Source organism: Nicotiana attenuata, chromosome 10 (assembly GCF_001879085.1).
Source record: "Nicotiana attenuata strain UT chromosome 10, NIATTr2, whole genome shotgun sequence".
Taxonomy (NCBI): Eukaryota; Viridiplantae; Streptophyta; class Magnoliopsida; order Solanales; family Solanaceae; genus Nicotiana; species Nicotiana attenuata.
Genome location: NC_031998.1, coordinates 41,089,732 through 41,101,100, shown reverse-complemented (window position 1 = coordinate 41,101,100; position 11,369 = coordinate 41,089,732). Strand labels below are relative to the sequence as shown.

The 11,369-nt window shown below is 40.6% G+C and overlaps 1 protein-coding gene across 1 annotated transcript; it reads right to left on the bottom strand.

The window, feature by feature from the left end:
• Positions 7,049 to 9,754, bottom strand: LOC109233364 (S-adenosylmethionine synthase 1). Its single transcript, XM_019399216.1, has 2 exons — positions 9,605 to 9,754; positions 7,049 to 8,541 (listed from the first exon to the last, which is right to left on the bottom strand). The coding sequence occupies exon 2, from the start codon at positions 8,538 to 8,540 to the stop codon at positions 7,359 to 7,361; it is 1,182 nt and encodes a 393-aa protein (XP_019254761.1). The 5' UTR covers position 8,541; positions 9,605 to 9,754; the 3' UTR covers positions 7,049 to 7,358.

Genomic DNA, 11,369 nt, shown 5'->3' with positions numbered 1-11,369 from the left:
GTCATGCTAGATACAGAAATTGAAGAAATAGATGAAGAACTAAGCATATTAATTGATTACTAAAAAGAAACTACAATAATCTATCGTTAATAATGAGCAAAAGTGCCGAAAATGGCTACAAAATCGAGTCTCACGAGCGCAGCTATGTCTGAGATATGAAACTTAACCTAAAAATGGTAAAATGTCCTATTTATACTAGGCTGGAAAAACTGGACAAAAATACCCCTGCGGGGTCAGCGCGGGCCGCACAAAATGGACCGCGGCCGCACTGGCTCTTGGACTTCAATTTATGCTTCTCTGAACTTGAGAAACGCGGACCGCATGAAAGTGCACCGCGGCCGCGGTGGAAGTTGGCGCGGCCGCACTGAAACGAGCGCGGGCCACATTGCTTGGAATTGGCAAAATTATGGCTCTCTGAATCTCTGCTCCGCGGACCGCGTAAAAGAGTAGCGCAGCCGCGGAGCCTGACCGCGGACCGCACTAAAGTGTAGCGCGGCCGCGTTGCCTCTAGCTTGAAAATGCCATCCTCTGAATCTCCTAGTGCGGCCGCATTCACATTTGCGCGGTCCGCACTAGGTTCTCTTTTCCTCAACTTACTTAGTCTTTGACACTTGAGCAGGTTTCACTCCTTTTTGAGCCGATCTTTGACATGCTGTCGCTTTGTCGATCAAACCTACAATCAAGCGCAACTTGTGAGCATTTTGGGACTATTTTGTAGCAATTTATAACCAAAGCATAGGCAAGTAGGGGCATAAAACATGTTAAAATCCGGACTTATCACAACGCCATTTTCCTTAGTGTATGGCGCCAAAGCTCTGATCCCGGTCGAGGTCCGATAACCTAGCGTCAGGTTTCGATATACAACGGAAGAGTCAAATCAAGAGGCTATGAACACAAGCCTCGAATTGTTAAATGAAAAACGCCGCCCTTGTTAGAATGGCAGCACAAGAGCAGTGCATCGAAAGATACTACAATCGAAGAGCCAATCTTTGCCACTTTCGAATCGGGGAATTAGTTCTGAGGAAAGTCACCCTCAATACTCGAGACCCAAACGAAGGGAAACTCGGCCCGAATTGGGAAGGGCCATATCAGGTCCTCGGTGTCATCGGAAAGGGATCTTGGCACAATGGAGGGCGAACAATTTCCAAATAATTGGAACATATCACTCCTCAAACGATACTATTGCTAAGGTACGACTCTCTCCCTGTTTCGTTTATATTCGATACTAACTTATTACAGGTGTTCGATCAAAGACATCGAGAAATTCTTCAACACAAGGACCTCAGGTTTTAAAGCACGCGTTGCACTCTTTTTCCCTTAGATCGGTTTTTGTCCCAAATGGGTTTTTCCGGCGAGGTTTTTAACGAGGCAACAATTATCTGTGCTACCTGGAGACAATTCAACAATATCCTAGGCTTCTTTACAATCAAACTCGAATACTGGGGGCATCACCCTCAGATGTTATGTTTTCAAGGAAGATACTTCGTGTCGATAGGGTCTCGATAGGAAAATTTTGTAAAGGGCCAAACAGTCAAATGAACCGTGCCCGTGTAGATAGCCCGAGCCCTAATGACAAAACATGTACACATGAATGATCTATTGAAAGAAGTACTTTTTCCTTGTCAGATGTTCTATGCCTTAGTGAGATTTCTACTTTACAATTTCGTACCTACGATATATTACACTGGCTCAAGCGCCAATCGCAACTAAAGCTCGAGCAATTAACCTCGTACTTGGAGATTGCCGTCCGAAAATCGACATGCTCGAATTATTAAACTTTGAAATCTTAAGACCTTAAAAAGGCAATCCTCAATTTTATAGGCCACAACCACCCCACTCGGGGACTGATACTTCGAACAAGTTTGAAGTATAATCGAGAGACAAGCCCAATGGGCAAATATCAAGTTAAAGGCTACGGCCAAACTAACACGATTCGGAGACGTCCAAATTCGTAATCAAACAGGCCTTAAATATTTTCATAAAACCGGTTTAAAAAGGGCTACCCTCGGCAAATTTACATAGAGTTTCGATAATATCAACCCTCGAAAACCTTAAGAGGTACCAAATTGAACAAACTTATGCAAAGGCATAACAAAGTTTTTGACAATACTGAATCCTAATGGGTACAGATTTATCCCATGCTAAGGCATAACAAATTTTTATATGATTAAACTTTTATGCTGAAAAAAGGGAAAAAACCACTATTTTGAGGCCATATCGGCCCGATTCAAGAGCCTAAGGGCCATTACATTGTTGAGATCGAGGACCCGCCCTCGCTTAACCAAAACCTAAGGGTTTTTTTCTACTTCGAGTTCGAGCAAGTACTCACTCGACTATACAGACTATAGCAATCCGATTTCAACAAAATTTTCACAAGGCAACAAAGTGAGTCAAAATGCTCACAAGACCTAAAGTATATCATAATTATCATAAGGCGAAAGCAAAACAGAGTTTTCATGAAACAGAAATCAGAGACAAATCGGAAAGAAAAAGGATCTTTCATATATACAAAAGTATTTACAAAAACCGCTCAAGGTCTTACACAAAAATCCAAAAAAGAAAAACAAATTCTGAGTGCCTAATCTTCCCCGGTAGCTTCATCTTCATCTTCATCTTCTCCGCTCTCGGATCCACTTACGCTCCTGGAGTCATCATCATCAGAGAGCAAAGCTTTGGCTTCGGCCTCGAGCACTCTCGCATTCTCGATATCGGCAGCGAGGTCAAAACTACGAGCATGAATTTCTTTGAGAGTCTCCCTCCGAGACTGGGACTTGGCATGCTCGGCAACGCAGAATGGTCGAACCTGAGCGGCATCGAAAATTTCCTTTGCTCGAGCGTGAGCGGCTTCAGCATCAGCTCGATAGACGGCCACGACCGCCTCCACGTCGGCCTTTATTCTTTCTACTTCAGATGCGGCCTTCGCAAGCTCAACAGCCAACCGAGCCTCGAGCTCCTCGACTTTCTTGGCTCAGGCCAAGCTCTCCTCCTTCATGCTTTGGAGTTGACGTTCGGCCGAAGATAGCTGGGCCCGAGCAGTATCTTTCTCCGAGGCAAGACGGTCCATATTTTGTTTCCACCCCAAGGTCTCTGCCTCCTTCATCTTGGCCACCTCACAAAGTTGCTCGATCTTTTCGGCCTTCTGCTGGACCTGCAAGATTGAAGTGTTAGCTGTCGTCTTGGGATTAATAAAATGAGCTTCCAAAAATAGCATTACCTGCTCGATAAAGTCGTTTTGCCCTCTATGGGCTGTTGCCAATTCAGCGCCCTTGACCTCCTCTTCCTTTTGCTCGATGAGGAGTTTTAGGGCATATCTCTCCTTCGTAAGCTTTTTGAGATCAGCCTCACACCGGTCAAGCTCTTCCCGGGATTTAGAAAACGCTTCCCGATGAAGCGTCAAAGCCTATGAAGAAAGAAAGGAAATCAGACAAGAAGAAATAAAGGCAAAGATAATATTAACAAAGGGAGCTAAGGCTCACCTGACTCAGAAGTCGATGGGCTTCATCGAAGATACTCGATGCATCACCCAGATCGAAAGTCTCTTCGACCCCCTTGATGTAGCCACGGAAAAGGTCTTCCCCTCCGTCGGCCGTTCCACATCGGGGATCCCCATGTCCTGGGCTTCATGAATTTTCCCCTCGAAAAATGAAGGGAGGGACGATGAATCGTCGACATTTATTTCCCCAAGTGGGTTACTTGGGGACTTCTCTTCGTTTTGAAGGGCCTCAGAACCGGCCCCTACAGGTACATCTACCGGTTGCCCATCACGGCGGGAGGCATCCCCAGCCTCCGATGACTCGGGGACTTTGCTCGGGTCATCTTCCCAGATCCCCTCAGTTCGAGGTTGAACCTCTTCGCTCATCACCGTCTCGGCAGCCTTTGGGACCTCGGCGCTCCTCTTTTGAGCCACCAACTCGCAGGCGGCATCTTCATAGTCTTCTTCATCTCATAGATGCTGAACTACATCTTCAGACAGGGCGGCGACTTCTTGCTTCGAATTGCGATCCTTGTTCTTTATAGGCTTTGGAGTATCGAAAGGCGAGACCATTTTCCTGTTCTTATCCTTAGCCGGCTTTGGGGCCTCCTCTTCTCTAGGTGGGGGCGGCCTCATGACAACATTGTCTCCGAGACCTGAATGGAAGGAAATCAAGTAAAGGAGAAATACGTCAGAGAAAGGCATCAAACACGGATAGAGAAGCTTACCGTGATTTTTGGCCTCTCATCGGCCCCTTGCCAAATCGCGCCACGAGCACTCAACATGCGAAGAAGTTGAGGCTAGTTTCTGAACCCAGCCTTCAAAGTTCGGGATTGCACCAGGCACCCAATAAACCGCTGCATCATAGAAAAGGATGTCAATACGAAAAGGCAAAAAAAGTAAAACGGTAAACAGAAGCTAAAGCTGGGTTTGCACTTACGCTTCATGTTCCACTCTTCAGGGAATGGCATCTTCTCGGCTGGAATTATGTTGGAAGTCCTCACTCGGATAAATCGGACCATCCATCCTTGGTCCTTGTCCTCATCTATGCTCGAGAACAGCACTTTGGTGGACCAACAATGAAGCCTTATTAATCTGCCTCGATAGACACGGGGGCTGTACATTCTAATGAGATGGTTGAGGGTAAAAGGCATCCCGTCGTCTTTTCTCGTAAATAATCGAAGCAAAATAACGATGCGCCAGAAGGAAGGATGGATCTGGCCCAGGGTTATTTGATATTGGCGGCATAAATCGAGGATAATGAGGTCAACGGGACCCAGCGCAAAAGGGTAAGTGTAAACACTCGAGAACCCTTTTCACGTGAGTGGTAATGTCCTCTTTAGGGGTAGGAATCACCACCTCTTTTCCTTCCCAATGGCAGTATTTTTTCACCTGCTTCAGGTCACCCTCAGTTATCGAGCATATATATCTCGACATCTGCTCACATCGGCCAGGGACCGATGAGGGTTTCTCGATCTTAAAATCGGAAGTGAGATCGCACACCCCCGGAATGCACTCCTCGATGTGTGGCTCCACCGGCGTTTTATTGCCGGCCGGCTGCGATGAAGAAGCTTTCTCCTTCTGAGGAACGGTTTTTGATATTTTTTCCATTTTTGTACGAGTTCAGAGAAAGAAGAAGATAAACCTTGTTGTTGAAGAGAAGGTTGGCAAACAGGATTTGCAGATTTGAAAAACTTGAAGGAAGAAGAAGTGCTCTGAAGATTAGAAGAGATTTTGGAAGTAAAGTTTGAGAAAATTATGAAGATGATCTATTTATAATATTTGATCCGACGGTTCAAGGGCACTAGTGGCCGACCATCAACTGACGCTAATTAATGATCTTGAGAATGGTGCAGACTCGACGCTTCAGTTGCCTCCGTCGCTTACGTCACGAGCATGACGTCATAATTGGTCGAGGTACGAAATCGAAGGCTCAGTTCGTTTCTTCACATTACACTCTAAGAAATGAGGGGACTATCTGTATACAGTCAAAATCGGACTTGCCCGATTTTGCTACTTAATCGAGAGCGGGAAATCACGTCGAGGGTCAGCCTCGCAATAGATCGGGTTATAACACGAAGACGAGGTGTCGAGTTCAAGGATCGAGATGTCCGTCGAGACCGATGCCAGCAGCAATCGAGGCTAAGTATGACCGACTTCGAGTGAAGTGCAATAACGGAAAGGCGAAATATCCGTAACCAGTCGAAGATCACAGCGGAAATCCCGAAACAGATCGAATCAAGGACGGTTATTTGAACCAATCATGAAATTTACTTTCGTAATTAGAATTGTACCATAATTAGGATTCCTCTAGTATATAAAAGGGAGTCCCCATCATTTGTAAAACACCTTACATTCACACAGATCAAGACAATATAATATTTCTCTCTTTCTCTGATTTACCAACTTGTTGCTCTTTAACTGTTCTTACTTTATTAAGCTCGAGGGTTCGTCAGCTCGAGGGCACTGTCCAAGCATTGGTTTGTTTTACATTCTTGTCGATTCTCACCACTCATGTTTAAGTTAATCAATTGATATTAAGTGAAATTACGTATCCTTAAAACCACGTTATAAGTGTAATTATTACTCAATTTTTAGGGTAAACAGTTATAAAAAGATTGGTGATGCGATTTGCTTTTGCTACAATTTTCCGTCTTCAACCTTAGCAAATCCATCGTTTCTAAAGTAGTATTTTGTACTAGTTTCAATGGTCAAGGGTCCAACTTAGATCCTGACGTCCTTTATTTGAATCATATTCTACCGATCCCAAGTATTTTCTCTAATCATTCAGCGTCCCAATTCCACTGGTTTGGCTAATATGGAGTAACGCCGTAGAAAGTCTACTATGTGGAGTTTTAGAGAACCAAAAGGAGCTCCATTCATAGAGCTCAAACCCAAAACCTATGGTCAAGAATGGAAGAATCTTTGACATTCCACTAGAAACTTTGTGGTCATATAGTTCTTGCTTAGGTTTAGTTGCAACATTTTGTTTTTGTCTTTTGGTTGTATTTCAAGTGGAGATGAAGTTTGAAAACTAATAACATCAAGAAGGACCTTAAAAGAGATTGCAATCACCATCAAATTCATCGCAATTTAATAGTAGGTAACGTTCAAATGAAACAAAATCCAAAATCTAATAACTTGGACCAAATATCGTAGTAGTAAAATCTAATTAAAATCTTGAAAAATGTTTGTTTGACTGAGCCTCACATCTAATCTTTCTGACCATAAATCTTTCAAAATGACTTGGGTCAAAGCCCAATTTTGTAAGCGTGCGTAGAGTTAAAATGTGCTTCAATTGGTGAAGATTTGTTTGACTGGTAGATAACTTTGCCTAGCGATTATAAAAGTAGCTATACACATGGAAAGTTGACATATTTTGAACAGTAATACTAAAATAACATAACATGCAAAAGAAACAGATGGATACTAATCCAACCTTGTTCAAGTACCCTCTGTAAATCAAGCGATTAGAAAGAAATTTACCCTTTAAACGTCGACTTTTTAAAGGAATTTTCATTCAAGATGGGACAAACTTAAGGGAACTTAATAGTAATTTCATTGTCAGCAAACGAACGAACATATAAGTAAACAGTACAGCTGCATCCCTAATATTGCACAACTACATCATTTGCACTGATCATTTGGCATCTTTTTTCAATATATTTTCTGAACACCAGGGAATACATGCACGAATTTTTATGTATAATAGTACATTTTTTATCTTCAAAGGCTCAAGATATCCAATACATAAGAAACAGGACGACCAAAAAAAATAAACAAAAGGGTAAAAAAAGAAGTAGAAAGACGAGCAAACACGGGGGATTCTAGAGCCACAAGCAAACATCAAAGAACAAAAACATAGGCAACACTGCCCTGCAGAAACTTAGTCTTGGGGCTTTTCCCACTTGAGGGGCTTGACAACTTCCCATGTGAAATCGGAGTCATCACGTCCAAAGTGACCATAGGCAGCAGTTTTCAAGAATCTTCCATTACCACCTCTCTTTAAATCCAAGTTAATGGAAATCATACCAGGCCTGAAGTCGAAGTTCTCCTTGACTAACTTCAAAATTTCCTTGTCGGGGATCTTTCCAGTACCATAGGTGTCAACAAATACGGACAATGGCTCAGGCACACCGATGGCATAAGAAACCTGCACGATGCATCTGCGAGCAAGCCCACTAGCCACAATACTCTTGGCAGCCTGCCTTACGATGTATGCACCACTCCTGTCAACCTTGGTTGGGTCTTTACCGGAGAAAGCACCACCACCATGGGCACCCCAACCACCATAGGTGTCAATGATGATTTTACGACCAGTGAGACCAGCATCACCATGAGGTCCACCAATAACGAATCGGCCAGATGGGTTAAGGTGGAAGATTGTCTTCTCGTCAAGGTATTTCTCTGGGATGACTGGCTTGATAACATGCTCCTTAAGGTCACGGGCAATCTCATCATTAGTAACGGTCTCATCGTGTTGAGTGGAGATGAGAACAGTGTGGACCCTAACTGGAACCATGGCACCATTGTCATTGTAGTACTCAACAGTAACTTGGGTCTTGCCATCAGGCCTCAACCAGGGGCAGGTACCATTCTTGCGGACTTCAGTGAGGCGGGCACCAAGTTTAGTTGCGAGCACATGGCTGAGAGGCATCAATTCAGGGGTCTCATCTGTGGCATACCCGAACATGTGTCCCTGGTCACCAGCACCAATCTCCTCAGGGCGTTTCGTCAGATGGCCGTGGACACCTTGAGCGATATCAGGACTTTGCTGCTCAATGTATACAAGGACCTTGCAGTTGTCGGCATCAAGACCAACATCATCGGAAACAAATCCAATTTTACGGCATGTATCACGCACAATCTTCTCATAGTCTACATTAGCCTTGGTTGTGATCTCACCAAAGACCATGACCAAGTTGGTCTTGCTGCAAGTTTCACAGGCAACCTTGCTCTCAGGATCTTGCTCGAGGCAGGCATCAAGAACTGCATCAGAGATCTGATCACAGAGCTTGTCTGGGTGACCCTCGTTCACAGACTCAGAGGTAAATAGGAAAGTTTCCATTCTGTAAGAAGACAATCAATTACTCTACATAAGTTCAAGTAAATAAAAGAAGCCACAATAAAGAGAAAAAATAGAAGCTACAATTGCTAAAACAAAAAGAAATGAAAGCTGAAGCATACTTAATAAAGAGTATACGTGCAACTTCCTCACATGACAAAACAGTAAATGCTGAGAAACTGATGCTACAAGATAAGTATTAGTGCAAATATTCTCCAACTTGCTAAAAATCCATATTCCTAAGAACACGAATCACTAACAGATAATGCACACCAAGGAGATTCTATGCAAAATATTTTCCAATAAAGAGTTATTCCTATCATATAGTATCAACTAAGGTGATTCGCCCAATCCTGACAAAAGTAAAGCAAATGTCCAAAGAATCCTCCTTTTGTCTGTGAAAATATCAAGCTGGACCATTTATTTCGATAATGACAACAACTTTTCAAAAGCATTAGAGAGTTGAGCTATATTCTTCCACTCTAAAGTTGGAAAATAACATATTCGCACACATGTAGCTGGTACTCTTGCAAGACAATTTTTATCAGATCAATCAACTACTTCCAATTTCTAGTTAATTTTATTAACAAAAAGATAATCGAATCATACCACAAAGAAGAAAGAAGATAACCATAAACAGAGAAAAAGGGTATACAACACCAAACATGAGTTCAGAGTTGAGACGATCAACACTTCAGTTTAAAGAAAGGATTTTTTTAGAGCAAAAGCATTTCAAAAGAAAAATTAATCTCAAATTCAAACAGGAACTCTAATTCATTTCCAGAATTAAAAAAACATTTCCTTCCCTTCCCTGTTCCTAACACCCATGTTCAAGCATAACCAACCCTAAACAGACCAGACAAACATAAACTTTCATTTATTCAAAACCCCACATGGCCAAGATAAGAAACTACCATATTATGAGCCAAACCCACAGAAATTAAACACAAAACACCTAGATCTGTCACAAAACCCAGCAAGAAAACAACAAAGACCCATGAAAAACACAGAAAGACTTAGTTATTCAACTATCGAAACTGAAAAATACCACTAAATTGAAAAAATACCTCAATAAAAAGTGGAGAAGAAGAAACCCAACAGCGAACGGAACAGAGAAAAGAGGTTCTCACAAACGTTGAAAGGAGCAAACTTTTACCCCTTCAGAGAAAAACCTCTTTGTATTTTTAGTTCGCCAACTGCTTGCGAGTCTTAACCTTAAGACTTTGGAGTCTTATTTATAGACCCGTGGCACGTGCTGTCCTTGTGGCCTTAATCTGACTAATTAAGGTAGTTGGGTTTTGGTTACGTAATGAATCTTAACCGTGGATGAAATATGGGGTATTAATCGGACGGCTAGGAAAAGTGGGAGTGGGTGAGAAGAGTAATATATCCACATGATTATAATATCCAATATTATTAGTGGAAAAGAAAATTAATTAGTATGGACTGCTACTACTACAGTACTACTACAATTGTCTTGTATTTACCAACCACCTTATGTGGGCCGTGGGCCGGGCTGGGGTTGTTGGTTTCGGGTTTTTGTGGCCTGGAAAAAAGAAGACAGGATTATTATTAATTTTTAAATCTTAATCTGATCTTGATTACTGCTGTGATTGTTGTTATTAATGAAAAAGACAACTTGTTCATGGTATAAGAAAATCTCTACAATGAATTTACTTGACTTATACTTGAAGATGGTACCTGGACTAATAAGCAATGAGGGAAAGAATCCCAATTATATTGAGAGATGAAGAACTAGATAATTTCACTTAAAACTAATAAATGTGTGGATAAAAATATTTTGGTGTATTGGCGCTTTCAAATCCTATTAAAAAAAAGTTATTACAATGTATATGCTTACATGAAAGTTAATAAATCCTAGAACATGTAGTTTGGTAAAGTAATTAATATCTGATATTTATTTTTTCTATTAAGTCACAGTAAGATCAATATTGCGTTTTCGAACCAAAATCTTCATAGTTTGTATTTTTGAATAAAAGCTTAGAACTTGGAAAGCGCATTGAAAGTCTATTAATGAGTCAATCAAAGTTGAAGTGTGTTAATATTTTTCTAGATTTACTGAATCGAATATTGTATAAGATATTTATTGCCTTTTATTAATTAGAAAGATTTCAATTAGGTCTCTTAGTATAAAATCACAAATATAAGGAAACATTTACTATATATTTTTGTCACCAAGAAAACAGGGATTCTTTCTCTACCTTTCTTTCGCTTTCACCTAATTAATTTGACCACAAAGAAAAGGAAATTTGCCACATGAAATTTTAATCGGAAAAGGGTTCAAAATGCCGCTAAACTATTGGAGAAGGTTTACAAATACTCTTCATCCACCTATTGGGCTAAAAATACCCCTCCATCTATTTTTTTGGTTCACTTATGCCCTTTGATTGTTAGGTCAATGCTAAAATAAAAATAATTATTATTCTTTTTGTAAAACTTAAAAAAGATATTGTGCAAAATATATTCATTTTTTTTAAACTAATGCACCAATAGTCCACTAATTTAGTATAGTCTTCTTCTTTTTTTTCAGTTTTTACAAAAAATAATTTTTTTTTCATTTTTTTCAGTATTTTAAAGCATTTCTTTTTGTAAAAACTGAACTTCTTTTTTGTAAAAACAGAAAAAAAAATGTTTTTAATAAAATATTTTCGTTTATTAAGAAAAAATATTTTTTTCAGTTTTTTTAAAGCATTTCGTTTTATTTTCTTTTTTCAGTTTTTTTTAAAGACAAAATATTTTCGTTTTTTTAAAAAATTGAAAAAAAGAAAAAATATATTTTTCAAAAACAAAAATATTTTGTTGAAAATATTT